The 24,633-nt window shown below is 43.3% G+C and overlaps 1 protein-coding gene across 2 annotated transcripts in view; it reads left to right on the plus strand.

Moving 5' to 3' along the window:
- LOC120932693 (sodium- and chloride-dependent betaine transporter-like) overlaps positions 1–24,633 on the plus strand; it is a 72,298-nt gene that overhangs the window by 21,992 nt on the left and 25,673 nt on the right. For both annotated transcript variants that reach the window (XM_040345256.1, XM_040345257.1), the window contains exons 4-6: positions 15,675–15,815; positions 19,140–19,221; positions 22,918–23,050. In XM_040345256.1, coding sequence (XP_040201190.1) covers positions 15,675–15,815; positions 19,140–19,221; positions 22,918–23,050 — 356 coding nt within the window. The remainder of the gene's footprint in view (positions 1–15,674; positions 15,816–19,139; positions 19,222–22,917; positions 23,051–24,633) is intronic.

Here is a 24,633-nt window from a genome sequence, read left to right on the forward strand (position 1 = left end):
GGCCGTTGGTTTATGGAATACGTCTATGGACGCTCTCCCAGAGCGAGAGAATTGTAGCTATAGGGTGGTTCTGAAGTGGTTGCCAATCGTCAAAATACATAGACATACTTTTCTCAAAAAATATGAATAAAATGAAATGTACTTACCCACCAGCCAGCCCTCGCACATTTGTCCTTGTTCAAATCGATCAAAGAGAGCTGACTGCCGCAGGATATAGCTGTCGTGGCAACTTCCGGGAAAACCAGATCTGATACTCATAATGCGCTGGTGGGAGTCTACCACCACCTGAACATTAATAGAGTGGTAGCATTTACGGTTACGAAATTGCTCCTCTCTATTATGTGGTGGTATGAGCGCAATATGAGTACCGTCTATGGCTCCCAGGCAATTTGGCATACCTCCTTGGCGAAAAAATCCGACCTTCACCTCTTGCCACTCTTCCATAGTTCTAGGGAAATGGATGTACCTATCCATATGTCGCTTAATGGCTTTCAAAACAGGTTTCAAGAATCTAGAAAGACTCGAACGACTAATTCCAATGATGCGAGCACATGACGGCTGAAAACTTCCTGTACCTAGGTAATTTAGTACTGCCAATAGTCGGACCATTGCTGAAATCGCATTGGTCCTCCTAGTCAGGGGCTCAATCTCATCTTTTATCAAATTGTAGACCTCCATGATCCCCTGACAGTTCAGCCGAAACATGTCCTCAACATCATTGTCAGACAGCTCATCGAGGACTGTACGTGTCCGGAACACACGAGGCTGTCTGAGCCTAACATTTCTAATCCTATCCTGGGCTAGGTTAACAGATGCCGCTGCAACAGCTGTTATAGCTGTAAGTAGGAGGGTAGTCTCCATATCCATATTAGGGCTTTTCTGAAAAAGATAATTACAAGAACATATTATAGCATTTAATTTTTTATCACATTGGTGTAACAGATATATTTGTATATATATACATATATATATATCAAAAATTTGGAGGTTTGTTTTCCATTCTAAATTTTAGATATATGTCTGTGTGTGTGTGTATATATATATATATTCATAAAATTATATGCCAGTGCGTCTTCTACTGCTATAGAATTCCCATTCCAGGAATCAGAAAAAAGTTTATTAGCTTGGATGCCAAAAACCTAAAAGAATTAATTACCTGATGTAGCATGGATCAGGTGTTGCATTTGTCCTCCGCTGTGTCTAAGGCTGCATTCACACCTAAGCGACAGCCGCGTTCGCGTGTAGCGGCAGATTTGCCGCGAGTACAAATGTTTAAATTTTTTTTACCTAAAGTATTCCCATTGCTGTCTATGGGAAAACGCGCCTGTCGCGTGAAAAAAAGGGTACGGGACTTTTTTTCAGGCGACAGGCGTTGCGCGTCTATGAGATGTGAACCATCTCCATAGACGGCAATGGGAATTCTCCCCTCTAGCGGCAGAAGCGTCCCGCGTCAGGCGTTTTGTCGCTTAGGTGTGAATGCAGCCTAAAGCTGTGAAATTAGCAATCAAGTGACTGCTGATTCACTGTCTGAGGGAGAAAACTGACGGTCAGTCAGTGGTCTGTGCTCTGCTCCTGACAGCATTGAAAGGCGCACCGATATATGAATGGGGGAGGGAGTTACTGGCTCAGGCTCTCAGCGTTGTGCTGAGACGCAGTGCATATGCTGATCAGTGAACTAAGGGCATCCCGACATTACTTGTGGGATCCTTCCAGAGAATTTACAATACTGTTAATTGTCTTTTTTCACATCCTCAGAGAGTTCATTGCCATAAGGTACCATGTTGAACTTCCAGTGACCAGCATGAGAGAGTGAAAGCGATAATATCAAATTTAACACAACTCCTCCCTTTTCACACTGGAGACCTTGTAACACTAACAAGTCACATCGGGGAGTGAAAATGGCTAATTGTGCACATTTTGAACATTTTCACGTAGGGGTGTTCTCATTTTTGTTGTCAACGGCTTTCACATTTGTCTTTGTGTTGAGTAAATGTACATGTAAATGTACAGCAAATGTACATTGTTATACAAGCTGTACAATAACTACCGTATTTATCGGCGTATACCGTGAAATTTTTCCACCTTATAATCAGGGGTAAATCGTGGATGCACTATATACGCCGATAGCCACTTTCCTCGCTGTGTTTGAACCGTCCGCCGACATCTACGAAGCGCAGTACACTCCTGTACACTCGGCCATGCACGGCTCCGCTCGCGGTCACGCCCTGTGCCGCCTCCTAGCCTTATGCAAGAGGAGCCGAGCATGGCCGAGCATGCCCGAGTGTACTGTGCTTGGTTTATGTCGGCGGCGGCGTTCAAACACAGCGAGGAAAGCGGGTCTAGGCGTATATCGTGCACCCATGATTTACCCCTGATTATAAGGGGGAAAAATTTGACGGTATATGGCGATAAATACTGTAGCGGGAAGCGCGGATCGACTCAACAGAAGCGGGGAGGACACCACCAGGGTCGCAGACGGACGGCGGATAAGTGCACCGATGGACGCCGGATAAGACACCAAAACTGTAAGCACTTCAATTTTTTTTTCAGGAATTTCCCTTCTACATTAGGGGTGCGCGCTATGCGCCGGTGCGTACTATAGGCAGATAAATACGGTATTTTACATTACAGGAAAGTGTAATTTCTTCATTGTTGTCACATGAAAAAATATATATTTTCCAAAGTGTGAAGGGTGTGCCCACTTTTGTGAGATAATGTAAATAGGAGAGAGAAAGAGGCTGGCATCACAATTGTGCAATCACATAAATTTCATGTCATGAATTGCTGTGCATATCACATGCAATGTTTATGTGTGATATTAATTAAAATCATATTGCATTTGCAACAAAATGGTACAGGACCCTTTAGGTGGTCCAGACTGGAAACGGAAAATGGGTGTTCACACACATGCAATCCAATTCCTGCACCATTTCATAGTTCACCCTGCGATCTGTGAAATGATCTGGGGGGTGTCAGTAACTTTACATTGACAGCCGCAGCGGGGAGCAGATGTCAATGCAGGTGCGAAGTGTAAACCCACACAGGTCGCTGGTTCCCGTATGGCACAAATCTGAACCAGTGGCGGCTGGTGCTCCAAATTTTGTTTGGGGGGGGGGGGGTGAAAACAAATAAAAAATTAAAAAGAATTGCAGCCTCACTGTGCCCATCAAAAGCAGACACTGTGCCCATCAATTGGCACCACTGTGCCATGCCATCAAATGCAGCCACTTTGCCATGCCATTAAACACAGCCACTGTGCCATCAATTGTCACCACTGTGCCATCAATTGTTGCCACTGTGACAAGACATCAAGCGCAGCCACTCTGACATGCCATCAAACGCAGCCACTGTGCCATCTATTTTTACCACTGTATAATCAATTGTCGCCACTGTGCCAATCAATTGTCACCACTGTGCCCATAATTTGTTACCACTGTGCCATGCCAAACGCAGCCAGACGCCTGTCAGTGTTAACAAGGGAACGCACACCCCCTGCGTCCCATGGTTAACTATTTGGAAGACGATAACAGGAAGGCTATCAGAGCCGCTGGCGATGATGGACACTTCCAAAAACAAACCAACTGCTGTCATTCAGATGGCCGGCACTCACCAGGCGGCCGACCATCTGAATAGTGGTCAGCGGCAATAATACATAGATTCATGCAATGCATGAATCTATGTATTGTTTCAGTGACGGTGCAGGAGAGAGGGGGGCGGCGGGCGTTCCTGCGCCCACTATCGACGCACTGCCACTGGTGTGAACCCAGCCATAGTCGTGAACATGTAAATATATATATATATAGATATATCTATATATATATATAGATATATCTATATCTATAGATATATCTATATCTATCTATCTATCTATCTAGATAGATAGATAGATTTATATATATATATATATATATATATATATATATATATATATATATATATATATATATATATATATATAGATAAATATATACATATATATTTATATCTAAATAGATCACTATAGATATATATAGATATATGAATATAGATATCTATATAGATAGATATAGATATATATATATGGATATATATGTCTATATCTATATACAGATATACACATACACATTGATATAAACACACACACAAACATATATATATATATATATATATGCTATATATATTATATATATTACACCAGATAGCTAACCTGCTCGTTTTGGGGGGTTTTTAACTGTGGGGAAGATGTGTTCTGAGGTGTGCTCTGCTATGGCTGCTCGTGGTGACAGACGGAAGTCATAAGACTTCCTGCTTCCTCCCGAATTCTCATCCAGCTTCGCGCTTCTCTTTTCTGATTCTCCACCTCAGAGATGGTGAATCAGAGAAGTGATAATTTTGTCACAGATCGCCAGTGAGGTGCCAGATCGCACCTTCATACACTGGCCGTTTCTGTGACAGTGAGTTACACATTCTCACTGTGCTGAGATAATCAGTGGAGAACACGTTCTCCATTGATTAACTCAGTTTCATAAACTGGACATAACATGAGATCAGCGGTGAGACTTGGGATCACCGCTGATCTCACTTTCATAAAAGGACACCATAGAGTCTTCCAAATCTTCATGGTTTTCTTGGGGTCATTGACCTTCACCGAATTGCCCTTGCTGTAACATGCATACGGGCACGTTAATTAAAATGTTATGGCAATGTCCTAAACTATTTTGGTATTGGAAAGTGTAAAATTGGGGGATGACTAACTGAGCGGTAGCTGTGAGATCACAGCCAACAGGAACTACAGGTTTTAGGGTGTGGTAGCCCACTTTTATTAAAAGTAACAAAAATAAAAGTCAGTGGGTTGCCCATACAGGGGTTCTTCTCCAGAGAAAAAAACAAAATGAAAATGCCAAGCCACCTGGCTCTCAAGGCTCACTCAGCCTCGGTCGCAGTACAAAGCTGCGCAGGCCCACTCCTGGCCTCTAGGAAGGGGCTCTCCTGACACTCCAGGCTTTCACACTCCTCCGAGACTCACATTCAGAAGCATCCGAAATCCAAATTGATATGCTACCTAATTTTACGAAATATGACATTTCGTTGACGAATTTCGGATCCGAATTTCGTTACAACGGAAACGTGACTGGTGTTAGTCGATGGGAGATTCCGAATCAGACAAAATAAGAATGTTCGTTAATATCATTTTATTATTGTCATAATAATTACGATTATTCGTTATGATGAAGTTAAAGACCCAGGAAGTCAGCACAGCACAGGGATGGTGGGAGCCCCTCATAATGAGCACAGCAGGGGAACAGCCCGAGGAAGAAGTCAGCACAGAAAAAGGATGGTGGGAGCCCCTCATAATGAGCACAGCACAGGGATAGTGGAACCCCTCATAATGAGCACAGCAGGGGCACAGCCCCAGGACAAAGTCAGCACAGCACAAGGATGGTGGGGGTCCCTCATAATGAGCACAGCACAGGGATTGTGGGAGCCCCTCATAATGAGCACAGCAAGGGGTACAGCCCCAGGAGGAAGTCAGCACAGCACAGGGATGGTGGGAGCCCCTCATAATGAGCACAGCAGGGCTACAGCCCCAGGAAGAGGTCAGCACAGCACAGGGATGGTGGGAGCCCCTCATAATGAGCATGAGTCGACGACTGCCATATTGAGATGTGAGAAAGGTATTCTAGACCGGGCCATTACCGTTAGTTCGTATTTCGTGTCCGAAATTTTGATTGAATAAGAATTTTCGGCAAAGGTTCGTTAACTTTTCATAACAATTATAAACATTCGTTATGATGAGTTTAAAAAGTCCTTTCTTGTAATAAGAAAGGTATGGAGTCCAGAGAAAGGGATATTATTTTGCCCCTCAGCTATGAGAAAAGATTGGAGAAACTGAATTTATTTTCTCTTGAGAAGAGGATATTAAGGGGGGATATGATCAACATGTTCAAATACATAAGCGGTCCATATAGTGAACTTGGTGTTGGGTTATTCACTTTAAGGTCATCATAGAGGACAATTTGGCACTCTTTATGTCTAGAGGAAAAAAGATTTAATCTCCAAATACGGCAAGGTTTCTTCACAGTAAGAGCTGTGAAAATGTGGAACAGACTCCCTTTAGAGGTGGTCCTGGTCAGCTCAGTAGATTGTTTTAAAAAAGGCCTGGATTTTTTCCTTAAAGTGGATGAAAACCCTCCATACACCCAGTGAAGTGAACAGCCTCAGATGATACACAGAGATTAACCAAATCTCCCTACATAGGTTTTATATGTATATCTGCTGTGTTCACATTTATATACTGTTTAGAAAGTTCAGATTTTGTTTTCTCTTCCTGGTTAACACAGAGTATGATGTCTGGCCATACAGCCAAGATAACTAACATTGCTGATTGGAGGAAAGGCACACACCACCTTTCACCGTAGGCAGAGACTCTCAGAGCTGTTTTGTAATAAGAGCTGCCCTCTGCTAATCTATTTTAGCAACCTCCTTTGACAAAAGATTCAGGCTGCTTTTGTCTAAAAAGTAAAAAAATATGTCAGGAGTTCTCAGACTGATAACAGAGGAACCGTTCAGAAGAGAGCTATAAGACTTAGGGCCCTTTCACACGGGGCGGATCAGTAATGATCCGCCTACGTGTGTCCGTAAGCTCAGCGGGGATCGCTCCGTATATCCCCGCTGAGCCGTCGGCTGACAGGGTGGTCCCCGCACACTGTGCAGGGACCGCCCTGTCTTTTCTCCGCTCTCCCCTATGGGGGGATCGGATGAACACGAACCGTGTGTCCGTGTTCATCTGATCCGCAGACGAAAGAAAAAATAGGACATTCTTCCGTCTGCAAAATCGGATCTTTGCGGAGGCGAGTGATTACGGGTGTCAACGGATGTTTATCCGCTGACACCCGCATTCACATAGGGGCCAATGTATGTCCCTTTTTCATCCGCAAACGGATGGATGAAAAAGCGGACATACGGTCCGCACGTCTAAAAGGGGCCTTAGCTCATTGAAAAGAGATAACAAAATACTGCAGATATATGTGCCCAGCTCAAATTTCATGAATCTGGTTTACATCCACTTTAATGTACATAATATAACTGGGTAATAACATTTATAGGTAAAGTTGATCCAGGGAAAATCCAATTGCCTCTCGGGGATCAGGAAAGTGGAAAATTGGATCATGCTTTGCTGGGGTTTTTCACCTTCCTCTGAATCAACTGTGGGTGAAAGATTGTGCATATTATTATTATTATTACACAGGTTTTATATAGCGCCAACAGTTTGCGCAGCGCTTAACAAAATAAAGGCAGACATTACAATTACATTACAATTAGGTACAAGAGGAATCAGAGGGCCCTGCTCATTAGAGCTTACAATCTAAAAAGGGAGGGTCAATTGATACAAAAGGTAATAGCTGTGGGGGATGAGCTGATGGAGGAAGTAAAACAGTGTTAGTTAGAAGCAGGATAGGCTTCTTTAAAGAGAAGAGTTTTCAGGGAACATCTAAATATGGATAGATTAGGGGACAGATTGGGGTAGGGAGTTCCAAAGGATGGGATAAGCTCTGGAGAAATCCTGGGGGCAAGAATGGGAGGAGGTGACAAGGGAGCTAGAGAGCAGGAGGTCTTGGGAGGACCGAAGAGAGCGGCTTGGTTGGTATTTTGGGACTAGGTTAGTGATGTAGCTGGGGGCCAAGTTGTGGATGGCTTTGTAAATTATTGTTAATACTTTGAATTTTATTCGTTGGGTGAGTGGGAGCCAGTGGAGGGATTGGCAGAGAGGGCTATAGGAAACTGAATGTTTGGTAAAGTGGATGAGTCTTGCAGTGGCATTCATGATGGACTGAAGGGGGGGTAGTCTATGTAAAGGTAGTCCAATGAGGAGGGAGTTGCAGTAGTCGAGGTGAGAGATGACCAGGGAGTGAATTAAAAGCTTTGTGGTGTCATTAGTTAAAAATGGGCGTATTCTGGAAATGTTGCCAAGGCGGCATGATTTGGACAGGGATTGGATGTGGGTCTGAAAGGACAGTTCAGAGTCTAAGGTTACCCCTAGCACCCTGGCATGTGGGGACAGACTGATAGATGTGCCATTGATCTTATATGGGATTGAGGGATTTTTTATTTATTGGTTGAACTAGATGGAATTGTGTCTTTTTTCAACCTGACTAACTATGTAACTATGTAACTATGTAAATATTCCCATGAGAGGGAGTCAATACCCTTCAGATGTTCAGAGTGTATAACTTTTTTACGCTGATTTTGCCCGGAGTTGGGCTTTCATTTTAAATCAGTTAAATACCTTTCAATTGCATACAAACAAAAAGTGTGCAAAGTTTAAAGCCAGCCATACATGTATTGAAATTCAACTGGTTCAGCAGGGAATTTTGATCCATGTATGGGCACAGTTGTTGTACAGAAGTTGATCTACTAATCAACTATTGTACATCCAAACTGCTGGATTTTACCCACTCAATCAGTGCTGTAGGCTATAGCCTGCAATGCTGATCAGCGTATTCTGACAGCTGGGAAGTCACCCCACTGTCAGAATACAATAGCTTAGCTCAAGTGTATGGAAGGGGGAATTTTTTTTTTCTTTCAAAAAGCGGATTCATCTCTTGGCTCCTTTACAGATAGCTTGCTTTAGAAAGCAGCCTCAGCCTTATTAGAAAATCCCATCCCCTGCCAACATGCTGCAGATAAGGACCCTTGCTCTCTGTGTGGAGTCAGAGCTAGAGCTGTTCAATCAGCAGGGAGCATGAGCTTTACTGATTGCAGAAGTAAAGGTCTGATTTGCAGTAATATTATGTAATATGTTGGCTCAGGGATAGTTTACTGTAATAAATAGGCCATGGCAAAATAATCCCACAAACATTGTTATTGCAAAATAGTTACTCTTAGTACAATACAATACACACAATATTATTACTTCACCATTCTCTATCCCACTGGATAATACCCAATGTTGTTTTCTGTGTTTGTACATGAATCCAAGATGCTGGGTGTGGAATGATTTTTGGAGAGGGTGACAGTTTCTCATTTAGGTCAGTTGAGTTATGTACTGACTGGAAAATGTTAACTCCAGTTTTCAAAAGAGTTAAATTATTGGCCTTAAATACTTCACCTCCAGCAGCACTGAAGATAACATAATTACAGTGCCTTGAAAAAGTATTCATAACCCTTGAAATTTTCCACATTTTGTCATGTTACAACCAAAAACGTACAGTATTTATTGGGGCATAGCGTGCTCCCGCGTATAGCGCGCACCCCCTAATGTTGCCCCGAAATTCCTGTGGAAAAAAGATTTTTGTACTTACAGTTTGGTGTCTTGCGCGGCGTCCATCGGCGGCCTCGTCGGGTCCGGCGTCCGTCTGCGGCTTCGGGTGTCCTCTTCGTCGGGTCCGGCGTCCTTCTGCGGCGTCCTCCCCGCTCGTTTCCTGCTTTCCCGCGCCGAGTTTGAATACTGCGCCGGCATATACCGAGCGCAGTACACTTGTGTATAGTCGGGCAGTCTCGGCTACACTCGCGCTCACGTCCTGTACGTCCAGTCTCTCTCAGGTGCTCTATTTACAGGGCACAAATGGACAGGTAATGGATGCCTTTGTGATTCAGGCATTCAGAGAGACAGCATCTCATTCTGAGGAACAGTCAATGACAGTGCTGAGCCGTTTGCTGCCTGCTGGTTACCTTTTAAAAGTCTGGGAGCGTCCTTATACTTACCTGGCTGAGGCTGAGGTGAGGGGCCATCTGTAATTATTGGTGGAGGAACCTTTCCTGCTGATCACAGATTTATGAGATTTATCACATTAAGTCACTACATTATTTGGAGCACCTTTTGGACCTTTTTCACTGATGCACTTTATGGACTTCTTGTGTTCTTATCAGAGTTATATATTTTTGTACATTTGATCACTATTGTTTAATTTATATGTTTTTGCGCTGCACTTTATTGCTAATGATCACTATTGGGATTTCTATTTGAATTTATCCTCCAGTGCTGGCTTGCATTTTTTAGTTTAGTTGTGTAAATTTTCCAGCGCGGAATTCCTTTTCTATTTTTTGCGTCCAGGACGTCAGCCCGAGAGGAGCCGAGACTGCCCGACTATACACGAGTGTACTGCGCTCGGTATATGCCGGCGCAGTATTGAAACTCGGCGCGGGAAAGCGGGTATCGGCGTATATCGCGCACCCACGATTTTGCCCTGATTTTCAGGGCAAAAAAGTGCGCGATATACACCGATAAATACGGTAAATGTATTTTATTGGGATTTTGTATGACAGACCAACACATAGTGGCACATAATTGTCATCTCCGATTTAGACATATTTATTTTAAAGTTAGTCAGTTTTCCATACCTAATTAACTCATAAAATATAAGTGAGATTGTTATTCTAGGGATAGACACATAGAAAAGCAGGTCGTCTGCATATGCAGCTACCTTAAACTCCCTTTCCCCTGATTTTACCCCTCCAATATCTTTTTTTTTTTTACGGATAGCAGGGGTTCCAATGCTATTACAAACAGCATTGGAGACAGAGGGCACCCCTGCCTTGTCCCGTTAAATAAGTCCAAAGGGGGGGTAAGTTCCCATTTATTCAGATTTTCACCGTTGGGTGATGGTAAAAGGCCGATATCCATTTCATAATTTTTACCCCAATACCCAGATGTCTTAATGTTCCAAACATGAAGCCCCAATCCACCCTGTCGAAGGTCTTTCCAGCATCATTCAACAGGAATGTGACTGGGGTCTTAGCCTTCTCTACTTCATGAATCAAACACAGTGACTTCAGGCCGTTATCTTTCCCCTCTCTTCCTGATACAAACCCTACCTTATCACTGTTTGCCCAGCTTGGTAGTAAAGGCTTTAATCTTTCCGCTATTACTTTGGCAAAAATCTTTATATCTGTGTTCAACAGGGGTATTGGGCGATAACTCGCTGGGACTGTTGGATTCTTCCCTTCTTTTAGGATGAGGGTTATGTAGGCCAATAATGATTCTTCCTGCAGGGTCTCTCCTTCAGCCAGGGCGTTAAGAAATTCGCATAATTTAGGGATAAGAAACTTTTGAAATATCTTATACTATAAAATAGAGTACCCGTCAGGGTCCGGAGACTTTCCCAGAGCCATGCTATTTATTACTCTTCTTACTTCTTTTGGAGTAATTGGAGCTTCAAGTTGCTCCAGCTCCTCCTTAGGGACCATGGGAAAGTCAAGGTCTCTCAGGTACTCATAAATTTCTCCCTCCCTACGTACCTCTCTCTGATTCACATTGTATAATGAGCTATAGTATTCATAGAAGACCTCCGCTATTTCTGGGGATAAGTGAACTATCTCTCCCTAGTCGTTCTTAATTTTAGGGATAAAGGAACCATTTCTCTTTTCCCTTATTGCTCTAGTCAACCACATCCCAGATTTATTTCCCCATTGTTACCTCTCCTTATTTACCATGTGAAAGGCATGTTTTTTCTCCTATTCTAAAAGGTCCGCTAAATTGCGCCCTTTTTGCAACTAATTCCTGTCTCTCCGGATTACCTTGGGGTCTTGTCATTTGTTCTAAGTCCTGTATCTCTATATATAGAGTACAAAGTTTCTCCCCTTTATCTTTTTTTCCCTGCGCCTGCCCCTATCAGTATCCCCCTCATAACAGCCTTGTGCGCTTCCCACAAGGCTGAGCGTGGGATTTCTGGTGTATCATTTACTGCAAAGAAGTTTTCAAGTTCCTGTTTGATCTTAACCTCCCTGGCGGTATGATTCTGTCTGGAATTACGTACCAAAAGCGGTACAATTATTTTGCAAGGAAATTTGGCGTTTTAAACTGTAGGCCTGTAATTTTTAGAAATAACTCACTTAAATCTGACCAAGCAAGAGTCTTGTAGGCATCCCGGGTATGATTTTTTTTTTAAAACCAAATTATAAATTATAATATAATAAATAATTATAAATAATTATAACAAATAATAATATAATTATAATAAAAATGATTCAATAATGTAATCAACTCAAAATCACTGAAATTTGCTCAGTTGCAGAATTGTCGCTGTCATTATTTTATTTGTTTTATGACGAATTTCCCCACAAATCGCTATCGCACATTTCTGCAAGTGATTATAATTTATTATCGCTGTTTTCTAGCTGATCTAAAACCATTTTTGACATAAAGGGACACTTTTGGACAATCTACAGTTTTTAGGCAGAAAGAACAGTTTTTATTATATAAAAGTACATGCAGGGCACTGGGCAGACCACTAGGGACAAGGGGGGTGTGTATTTTTTACATACAGTACTGTAATCTATAAGATTACAGTATACTGTATGTAAAGTGTTTGTTTACTTTTTTGAATTTGGCGCCGTTCTCCGCCCCCGTGCGTCGTAACGTCGCAGGGAACGGAAATTGGCGGCACACGGGGAGACTGTGAATCGAGCGAGGAGGTCCCGCTCGCTCACACAGCGGGGTGGCATCGCTGGATCCAGGGACAAGGTAAGTAACTTGCCTGTGGATCCAGCGAGAAGGTAAGCCGCGCCGCTGCACACTCTGCATGTCCACCCCGAGCGTGATTCGGCGATACCGATCTTATCATTGAAAACCAACCCCGAGTCATGCTCGGGGATACCGTCAAGGGGGTTAATTATCACCGGGTCTTTAATAAGCGAGTTGTTTAATCTCCAGTACCTTCCCAACCTAGTATTTAATATTTCTAACTTAATCACTACAGGGGCATGGTCAGATAAAGTGATTGCTTTAATCTCCCCACTTTTAAGAGACGGTAATAGTTGATGTTCTGTAAAGATGTAATCAATCCTAGAGAATGACCCATAGGCTGGGGAGTAGAAAGTGTAATCTCTATTTCCTGGGTGCCTAACCCTCCATGTATCTACCAGCTGATGTTCCAGTAGTAATTTTTATTGGGATTTTATGTAATAGACCAACACAAAGTAGCACATAATTGTGAAATAGAAGGAAAATGATAAATGGTTTTGATTTTTTCTTTACAAATAAATCTGTGAAAAGTGTGGCGTGCATTTGTACTGATACCCCTAACTAAAATCTAGTGGAACCAATTGCCTTCAGAAGTCACCTAATTAGTAGAGTCCAAATGTGCGTAATTTATTCTCAGTATAAATAAACGTGTTCTGTGAAGCCCTCAGAGGTTTGTTAGAGAACCTTAATGAACAAACAACATCAGGAAGGCCAAGAAACACACCAGACAGGTCAAGGATAAAGTTGTGGAGAAGTTTAAAGCAGGGTTAGGTTATAAAAAAAATCCCAAGCTTTGAACATCTCACAGGGCACTGTTCAATCCACCTCCCACATGTGGAAGAAGGTGCTCTGGTCAGATGAGACCAAAATTAAACTTTTTGGCCTAAAAGCAAAACGCTACGTGCGGGAGAAAACTAACATTGCACATCAACCTGAACACTCCAACCTCAGCTGTGGATCTCTGCAGTGTCACCATGGACCTCTTGGCTGCTTCTCAGTTTTTCCGATGATGGATTGAACAGTGCTCTGTGAGATGTTCAAAGCTTGGGATATCCACAACTTTATCCCTGACCTGTCTAGTGCGTTTCTTGGCCTTCATGATGCTGTTTGTTCACTAAGGGTCTGTAACAAACCTCTGAGGTATTCACAGAACAGGTGTATTTATACTGGGATTGAATTACACACAGGTGGACTATATTTACTATTTAGGTGACTGGGATTGAATTACACACAGGTGGACTCCATTTACTATTTAGGTGACTTCTGAAGGAAATTGGTTCCACTAGATTTTAGTTAGGGATATGAGAGTAAAGGGGGATGAATACAAATGCATGCCACACTTTTCAGAAACCATTTATCATTTTCCTTCCACTTCACAATTATGCGCCACTTTGTTTTGGTCTGTCACATTAAATCCCAATGTAACATTGCTGTGGAGCAATTTTGGCCTACTCTTCTTTGCAGAATTGTTTTATTTCAGCCACATTGGAAGGTTTTCCAGCCTGTGTAAGGTCATGATGATATACAGCATCTCAATTGGATTTAAGTCCAGGCTTTGACTAGGCCACTCCAAAACCTAAATTGTTCTTTGTTAGAACCATTTGGAGGTGGACTTGCTGTTGTGTTTCAGATCAATGTCCTTCTGCATAACCCAAGTGCACTTGAGCTTGAGGTCACAAACTGATGGCCAGACATTCTCCTTTAGGATTTTCTGGTAGCGCTCAGAATTCATGGTTCCATCAATTATAGTAAGTCGTCCAGCTCCTGAATCGCAAAGCAGCCCCAGACCATCACACTACCACCACCATGTCTGACTGTTGGTATGATGTTCTTGTTATGAAATGCTGTATTAGTTTTATGCCAGACGTAACGGGACGTGCACCTTCGAAAAAGTTAAATGTTTGTCTCATCAGTCCTCAGAATATTTGCCTAAAAGTCTTGGGGATAATCAAGATTTGTTTGGTAAATGTGAGATGAGCGTTTGTGTTCTTTGTGGTCAGCAGTGACTTTGGCCTTGGAACTCTCCCATGGATGGCATTTTTGCCCAGTCTCTTTCTTATTGTTGAATCATGAACGCTGATCTTACATGAGGCAAGTGAGGCCTGTAGTTCTTTAGATGTTGTTCTGATTTATTTTATGACCTCCTGGATGAGTCATGGTCATGCTCTTGGAGTAATTTTTGTAGGTCAGCCACTCCTGTAGGTCACCACTGTTTAATGTTATCTCCATTTGCGTATAATGGCTCTCCATGTGTTTCACTGGAGTTCCAAAGCCTTAGAAATGGCTTTGAAACCCTTTGTAGACCGATACATGTTTGTTTTTAGATTGTGGCATGATGTGTGGCTATTTGTGATCTGTTAGCGTGCTTCACTTTGTCAGACAGCTTCTATTTATGTGATTTCTTCATACAACAGGTCTGGCAATAATCAGGCATGGGTGTGGCAAGTTAAATTAAACTCAGCTTTCCAATTAATTGTGGTTAATCACAATTCATTCATGATTCAGAATGGGAGGGTGCAATCAATTTTTCACATAGGGTCAGGCAGGTTTAAACTCTTAGACTCCATTCACACCTGAGCGACAGCCGCGTTCGGCGGTAGCGGCGTATTTTGCCGCGAGTGTGAAACTTTAAACTTTAAAAGTCTTCCCATTGCTGTCAATGGGCAAACGCCAATGTCGCCTGAAAAAAAGGGTCCGGGACTTTTTTTCAGGCGACAGGCGTTCGGCGTCTATGAGATGTGAACCATCTCCATAGACAGCAATGGGAATTCTCCCCTCTAGCGGCAGAAGCGTCCGGCGTCGGGCGTTTTGTCGCTCAGGTGTGAATGCAGCCTTAATGAATTAAATAATAATTTAAAAACTACATCTTGGATTTACTCGGGTTATCTTTGTGTAATATTAAAATAATTTTGATGATCTGAATCATTTAAGTGTGAGAAATATGCAAAAGAATTTAAAATAAATCAGGAAGGGGGCAAATACTTTTTCACAGCACTGTATTTGCCTTCTGCCTTCCAGGTTTATATTGATTTCTGTGTGCTCAATAGATACATCAATGCATATAGTAATTTTACAGCTCTGAATGAACCAAAAAACCCACCCAAAAAATAATAACTAACTCCCATAATGCAAAAAGGAAAAAATACAAAACAGGTGTAAGTGTCAGGCACTGACTGCATAGTCTGCACCCTCTGTTATTAAAATAAAGATAAACTTTCCACTTTTTCCACAGGTATCGGATATGGGACAATGGTTATGTCTTTTCTATCTAATATTTACTACATTGTGATCTTGGCCTGGGCATTCTTCTACCTATTTAACTCCTTCACAGCCAAATTACCCTGGGCATCCTGCAATAACACATGGAACACAGGTAAAAGGGCAGAATTACTTGTTTCTGAGGGCACCTTTTAAGGTTTTCATTGGTTTTGCGGCTAACCAATGTAACTTTTTTGGTGTTGGTGTTGTGGTCTAGATACTGTTGGCAGATCATTGCTTGCTATAGATATTTTTTCATTTATAATGATTTAGTATGTAATTTAAGATTATTAATGAACTACAAATTTCTCAAAACTGTGAACCAAGACTCACAACAAAACAGTATATAAAGAGTATGTAAACCCTAATAATAAACTCTTACTATTTGGTTTCTATTTGGCCTATTAACTATACCTGTAGGTGGGGTGTACTGCACCCATGCACGTGGGGTGACACCTCGACCAAAGGCGTGCTTACCGATGCCCAGGACCAGGCAGAGGCTGTGAACATTTGAAAAATTAAACACGGAAGCCTGGTACACACTATGGGGTAGATTCACGAAGATTCGCGTAACTTTGCGGCGGCGTAACATATCCGATTTAAGTTACGCCTCCGCAACTTAGACGGGCAAGTGCTGTGGGGCATATCCTCAAAAAACGGGCTTAACTTAAATATTCCGATTTAAGTTACACCGCCGCAAAATTTCTACCTAAGTGCCCGATCCACAAAGCACTTACCTAGAAATTTTGAGTGGAGTAACTTAAATCGGGCCGGCGCAAGGCGTTGCTCATCATCAGGGGGCGAATCCCATTTAAATGAGGCGCGCTCCCGCGCCGGCCATACTGCGCATGCTCGTGACGTCATTTTCCCGATGGGCATAGCGCGAAATTACGTTACGTCAGGCTTTGTTGATCGCGACGGGTCAATAAAGTTGCGTCGGGAAAAAAAAAAGATACGGCGGCAAAAAAAAAATTCAAAATCGAAAAAAAAGCGCGGCGCGAGGAAGAAGGGTCTGCTTTTACATGGTGTAAACAGTTTACACTTTGTAAAAGCAGCCCTAATTTTGCACTTGCAAACTAAAACTTACGGCGACAAAACGAAGCGTAATAGCTTCGTGGATCGCCGTAAGTCCTAATTTGCATACCCGAAGCGGCATTTCGACGCGAAATGCCGCCAGCGGCGGATGCGGTACTGCATCCTAAGATCCGGCAGTGTAATTCAATTACACATGTCGGATCTTCGTCCTAACTATGGGAAACTGATTCTGTGGATCAGTTCCACAGTTAGGACAAGGGATACGACGGAGTAACAGCAGTTACTCCGTCGTATCTCTTTTGAGGATATGCCCCTGTATTCTCAAAGCACTTACTCTGTAAGTTGCGGCGGCGTAGCGTAAATCGGCCGGCGTAAGCCCGCCTAATTCAAATGTGGGACAGGGGGGCGTGTTTTATGTTAATGTTCTGTGACCCGACGTGAATGACGTTTTTCCCGAACGGCGCATGCGCCGTCCGTGGAATTTCCCAGTGTGCATTGCTCCTAATACGCCGCAAGGACGTCATTAGTTTCGACGTGAACGTAAATGACGTCCAGCCCCATTCACGGACGACTTACGCAAACGAAGTAAATTTTTAAAATTTCGACGCGGGAACGACGGCCATACTTAACATTGGTACGCCGCACTTACGCCACCATATAGCAGGGGTAACGCCGGGAAAAGCCTAACGTAAACGGCGTAACTGTACTGCGTCGGCCGGGCGTACGTTCGTGAATTCGCGTATCTAGCTGATTTACATATTTCGATGCGTAAATCCAGGTACACGCCCCTATCGGCCAGCGTAAATATGCAGTTACGATCCGACAGCGTAAGAGACTTACGCCTGTCGGATCTAAGGGAAATCTATGCGTAACTGATTCTATGAATCAGGCGCATAGATACGACGGCGCAACTTAGAGATACAACGGCGTATATCTGGAGATACGCCGTCGTATCTCCACTGAGAATATGGCCCTATGAGTTTTTTTCTATTCAGCCTAGTGGGTTGAATGAAAAAAACTGTCAGCTTCAGTTGGAGCCGCTGTACTAACTATCCGACGTTAGCACAGCAATCTCCCCCACTGAGCTGTTGTGTTCTAAGATGGGCAAGGTCCCCCCACCAGAACACTCTGATTAGCGCTCTTAGCCATTGGCTGAGAACACTGATCGGGAGCTGGTCGGCTGCTGGTTTTCCAGCATGATCATCTGACAGAAGTCAGCCAAACGGTCGGCTTCTGTCCGACCAGCTGCCATACACTTAGGCTGAATATGAGCCGGTTTTTATTGAGCTGGCTGATTTCGCACAGCATTCGGCCTGTGTGTACAGGCCTTAAGGTAGTCCAGAACTCAGAGATGAGCCACTTGTGTGCAGCACTAATGTACAGAGTTCTTCCATAAAATATTTCATCCCATGACACTACACCAGTGCAACTGATGTATGTTTTTGCATTTGACTAGGCCACTCTAAAATTCAAATTTTGCTTTGTTCGAACCATTTGGAAAAATCCAGCATAACATAAAAATGAATGGCCTTGTCTAACTCTAGTTGCGGCAGCCCCAGTATACCTGCACAGGAAAAGTCCTATTGGGTGTAGTCCATGATTGGAAGATCTCATATAGAGATGTCTATAGTTACGGGGATCCCAATGAGTCAGAGCTCGTAGATTCCAGCAAGCTCTTGCAAAGTTTAGATTCTCTTGCCCGATCTCTAGCCCCCCCACCCCAACGGGAACAGGGACCAAACCCCCAAAAAAGCCAACAAACATGATCATGGAAGGCAACAAATACATTAACCCCTTCCCGCTGACCTGGGCAACCCAGCTGACTAACACAGTAGGCCAATGAAGAAAAGATGATCCGCACTCCGGTCGTTGCACTTAAAAAATTTAAGTGTTTATTAGCCACTGTGGGCTTTTGTTACATATGTTTGATAAGGGCAAATAAATAACTGTTGATCCTGCTATAAATCCCTTGAGCTAATGATAACTGTACTGTTCTCAACCTGTGCTGCACTCATATAATTTATAATGTTTCCAGTTCTTTATGTGCACTACAAAACACCATCTATGTTATGGAGATGGGAGGGGGGATATGGGGTTTGGGGATGGGTGTTATTTTTGTAATCCTGTCCTAGGATGACAACTCTACTCCCTCATAGATAAAGTACAATGAGTGGGCCTTGTCACCATAGGACAGGAAGTGTGTTACTGGCAGGATCACCAGGTCAAAATAAATTAAATGTACCCACTACATCTAAGCTGCAACATATTGCATTTTTTGTTCTTGGGTTTAGATACACTTTAAGTTGAATTGATATTTCAGTCTTGTTACTTCCTGACTGCAATATATATTGCATACTTCACATTATGTTTGGATAACCTTCCCAATATCATATTACTTCTGCAGAAAATTGTGTGGAGTTTGTTAACAAGACAGAAAACTGGACCCAGAGCAGCAATCAGACAAGCCCAGAGGTGGAATTCTGGGAGTAAGTGAATGAGAAGTGTCCTATATTGTGTGTACTAATAAGAGGAGCAATTTATAGCTGCAGATCTACAAGAACCTTTTACATCATACTTACCATTAGTGGGATTAACCCTCTTTATTGAAAGTACTGTAAAAGTTTGAGTTGTCACAAAAACAGAAATCGAGGAGAAATCTTCTTTTGGGGGCACCAGCTTCGGTTACAGTTGTCTAAGTGCTTGTTCACACCAGCAGTGTATGGATGTCTTGGGCAGCATTGGCCAACACAGTCCCAACACAAAAACTAAGCATTTTGCCTTATGTGCTATGGCTTTAGTTCACACCAATAGAACATGTTGCATTTGGAAGCATGCCATCATATTGTAATGCATCACAATTACATGCATTTTTAAGAAAGGGGGAAAATAGCACTGCAACATGACCCAGGTAGGGCTGAGGGGGCGGAGTGATATTAAACATTAAAACTAAACACATTGGGCCAGATTCACAAATGAGATACGACAGCGTATCTCCTGATACGCCGTCGTATCTCTGTTTCTATCTATGCGACTGATTCATAGAATCAGTTACGCATAGATAGCCATAAGATCCGACAGGTGTAATTGTTTTACACTGTCGGATCTTAAGATGCAATACCGCGGCCGCCGCTGGGGGGAGTTTGCGCCGTTAACCAGCGTCGGGTATGCAAATTAGGAGTTACGGCGATCCCCGATGGTTTTTCGCGTTCGCTACGTCGCCGCTAGTCTAGTTTCCCGTCGCAAAGTTAGTCGTTTTTTTTGGTGCCTTAACTTTACACAGCAATCGTATTGCTGTGTAAAGTATGGCCGTCGTTCCCGCGTCGAAATAAAAAAAAAAAACGTTGTTTGCGTAAGCCGTCCGGGAATACGGAATTACGCTACGCGCGTCGCCGTTCAAAAAAATGACGTCACGGCGCGCAAAGCACAGCGGGAGTTAAGAAACGGAGCATGCGCAGTAGGTCCGGCACGGGAGCGCGCTTAATTTAAATGGCACACGCCCATTTAAATTGGCCCGCCTTGCACCGGAGGCCGCCGGTGTAGTTTTCATCACAAGTGCTTGGTGAATCAGGCACCGCCGCCGCCCAGCTCTACGTGAATCTGGCCCATTAAACCTAATAAATAATAGAATATGACACAAATTATTTTCATTGGAGTAATATGGCCACAGCTTTTATTAAATAACAAGATAAAAACAATAACATGATTAAGACACCAATTCTTCATAACCAGCTTGGTGGGACACACCAATTCTTTTTACACCATAATTCACCTGGAATATTCTGTTCCGTTGTAAACCTGTACTGGCCACTAGCCATCTACAACCAGCTCAGAGGGTAGATATAAGTAATTTTTACACCATTATTTACCTGGTATAAACCTTAGAAAGTACTTCCTTCATTAACACCACATAACAATACATATTTCTAATCATTAGGGTTAAACCACTTGTCCAAACATTACCAACGATCTTACTTTTTTGGCACCATTAAGTATCCACCAATGCTGTGACAAAAGTACAATATCCCCCACAAGTCTGTTCTTCTCTTTGCTAACCTCAGTTTCCCAAACCTATGCACTTTCAATAATAGCCATAGCCATAGCTAGGGTTGCACCAACACCACTTTTTTAAGACCGATTACAAGTACCGATACTTTTTTTCAAGTACTTGCCGATACTGTTAACTGATACTTTTTTTTAATGTCATGTGACATTGGCCTGTGTCAGTAGTTTTTCATTTAATTGTTTTTACAATTTATATATATATATATATATATATATATATATATATATATTTTCCAATGCTTTCCTTTTTTGGGGGGGTCAGTGTTTTTTTTTTTAATTTTACATTTTAAATAACCCTTACATCTCCCCTTTGAGAAAGAGAAAGAGATTGAAGACACAGATTTCCTATTCCCTTTCTCTGCAGCCTCAGCTGCACTGAAATTAATGGACAGGAGACAGCGGCTCCTGTTAATTCATAAACTGAGACATTGTAAACACAGTTTACTCTGCTCAGTTATGAATGGACAGAGTCTGTCCATTCAGAAAAGGAAGGAGCCGGTAAATGACAGATTTACGTGCTTCTTTCTCCGCTCTCTATCCTGATAGATCAGGGACAGGGGGGACTGGAGGAGCACAGAGAAAATGGAGGGGGACCGGAGGAGCACGGAGGACACAGAGGGGGACTGGAGGAGCATGAAGGACACAGAGGGGGACTGGAGGAGCACGGAAGACACAGAGGGGGACTGAAGGAGCACAGAGGACACAGAGGGGCACTGGAGGAGCACGAAGGACATGGAGGGGGACTGGAGGAGCACGGAGAGCATGGACTGGAGGAGGACCGGAGGAGCACAAAGAGAGGGCCCAGAGGAGCACAGACAGAGGGAACTGAGAAACACACAGAGGAGGACATGGTGAAGGACACAGGGGGACAGTCAGGGGTGATCAGTATGGCGGTGGGGGTAGTTACAAGCACCTTCTCCCTGTATAGATTTCAATAAAGCAGCTGAAAGCCGTGGTGGGAGAGAAGCGGCTGTCAGCTGCTTTATTGAAAGCTATACGAGGAGATCAGTGCTTGTAACTCTCCCGCCACCTCCGCACCAATCAGCCCTGACTGCCCATGTATCAGGCAAAACATCAGAGCATTTGCATGGGTACAATTTCTCATGCAAATGCTTGGTGTCAGCATCGATACCAATACTAATATCGGTATCGGTGCAGCCATAGCCATAGCCATATATATACCAAGAGGGGGGGTGGACCAAATTGCTCACCACACTGTCTGTTCCTCCTTGAGGTTTATCTAAACTATGACCACTTCCTCCCTGCTCCCTACACCATATTTTCAAACCATTCCCCACCCATTCCTTACCATTCTCCTGCCTTCCAGCCCACCCTGTCGTGTGCCCTTTCTCCTATGCACTCAGGGAAGCCCTTCCATATGCAAACTTGTTATTGCACATCAAGGCTACTTTCACACTGAAAGCACTGGCCGTTAGCGCTAAAGTGCTGCTCGTTTTAGCGGTGCGCCACTTTTTGGACGCTAGCGGGGTGCTTTTTACCCATAAAAAGGTAAAAACTCCAGTTTTGTTGCGCTTTTTTGAGAGTGCTAAATTTTTGAAGCATTAAATGCAGCGCTCCCAACCCGCCCTAAAGATGCTACTTGCAGGACTTTTCGTAATGTCCCGCCCCAGTGTGAAAAGATACACTGGAATGAATGGGAAGCGGTTTTCAAAGGCTATTTCTAGCTCTAAAGTGCCTAAAAACCGCCCCGGTGTGAAGGGGGTCTAACACGTACAGTGTGGTGTTAATAAGCTCTAAAAGGGCATTTCACCAACACTTGATTGATTTCCTCCCATTTCCTGCTATGTCTACAGGACAGAAAGTAAAGTGATATCTTCCCAATGAGACACAGATGGGGAAAAAAACTCACAGGGATTCTAGCATTTCCCTATTCTATTTAAATTGAAAATAAGCATTCGCTTTAGATATTCTTTAGGTAAATATAAACCCTAACTGAATGCCATTTTGTTAGCTAAAGCACTGTGTATCATAAATGACTGCAACGTTTTTTTTTTTTTAATAAAATAATTGTTTTCACCTTTTTATTATCCATTGCGACATCATAGTGGGAACCAAACTCGTGTTGATGATGTACAACATTTATCTTGTGTCATTTTTAGGAGACGAACTCTGGGGATCTCAGAGGGTATTCACGATCTCGGATCTATCCGCTGGGAGCTGGCGCTGTGTCTCCTCCTTGCCTGGATCATATGCTATTTCTGTATCTGGAAGGGGGTCAAATCCACTGGGAAGGTGAGACCAGTGCCGTTTGAAGGAATTAGGGGGCCCCAAGCAAAATGAACATGGAGCCCCCCCCGCACGCACGCAAAGCGCAGAACCACAGCAAGCAGAAAACCAACAGTTGGGTTGATGGAAGGGGTGATGGTGGGGCAAGATGAATCACTAGTGCCCCAGCATAGCATGAAATATAACAGGGGGCTCCATATGGTCTAGATTAACCAATAAGGTTTATTTCTCAAAATATCTTACAAATCAGTGTAAAATATAGCCAATAAAAGTGATCACAAAATGGTAAAATATGAATAAAAGCAATGTGGGAAGCATAAAGATTTATTCATATTTTACCATTTTGTGATCACTTTCCATCCACCCAGCTGTGCCAGTGTGCTTTCTTCTTGACTATGGTATAACATAAATATAACCCTTATCTGCTAAGACTCCACATTTTTACTCAACCTCTACCTTTTCTAAAATAACTGAGACCACCACTGTAATGTTGGAGTAAAAAACTGGCCGTAGCAGCCTCCTTTTATTTTTAAATAACCTTTTAAATATTAATTAACATTTTTAACACATAAATATATGTATACCTGATATAAACAACATATTTCTTTAACCCTACTAGTGCTGGACTTTGCAGGCACCATTAACACAACTTGTAACCATTCTAACATTTTGAGAACTGCGGTACCTAACCTCTGGGCATAGGCCTCAAGCCGACAAGCTGGCTCAGAGACGACCACTGACCGCAGTGCCCCCATTAACCAACCTCCCAGCTACCACTTGGTAAACTGGACTAACAGCCCCTTCAGAACCCATACCACCTCTGGGTAATGGCATCCACCAGCACCCAAAGGTAACTCCTTACCTTTGGGCGCACCGCCACACCCTCAACGCTCGTTGTACGCCATCTTGCAGGCCCAACACCCACATGATGACCTGGCCACAATGTCCGACCACACCACTACCGTGTCCGGGTAGGACATGCGGATCCTTAAAAAATCTAATTTGATGTCCCTTGCGACATCCAACATGGTACAAACCCCCAGGTCATTACCCCCCGCGTGTATCAACAAAACATAAGGTGGACGATTTAACCGTGCAGACTTGTGCACTTCCGGAACCACCCTGCTCCACAACATCCCAGGAAAACCCAACCACCGTATACACGCCTCTTGTCTTGGGACCCCCAGCTGACGACCGTCCGGTCGCATGTCCGCTCTCCTAGCCCCCCAATGAACGAAGGAGTGGCCCATTATCCAGACCAGACCCTGTCCCGCACCTGAAAGACATTAAGCAAGAAATACATCACCAACAGGCCCATCAGGAGACGCTCCCATCCCCGAAACCAACATGTTCCCTTAACCAAAAAAACCCGGCCCCCCACACATAGGAGGTGACCCCCTAAACCCTTCCAGGTCACCCCTCGTGACCTGTACTACCATTTACCCCTAAGTTCACCATTAAATGTGGTCTCACGTACAGCCGAAACTTCCTCGACTCCCACCTGCCAATTCTCTTCACCATCTCATCATCCAGGCCACTACGTGCCGCCTCCGTCGCAGCCCCAATCCTAAAAGAATGTGCTGAAAACT

The sequence above is a fragment of the Rana temporaria genome, chromosome 3 (assembly GCF_905171775.1).
Source record: "Rana temporaria chromosome 3, aRanTem1.1, whole genome shotgun sequence".
Taxonomy (NCBI): Eukaryota; Metazoa; Chordata; class Amphibia; order Anura; family Ranidae; genus Rana; species Rana temporaria.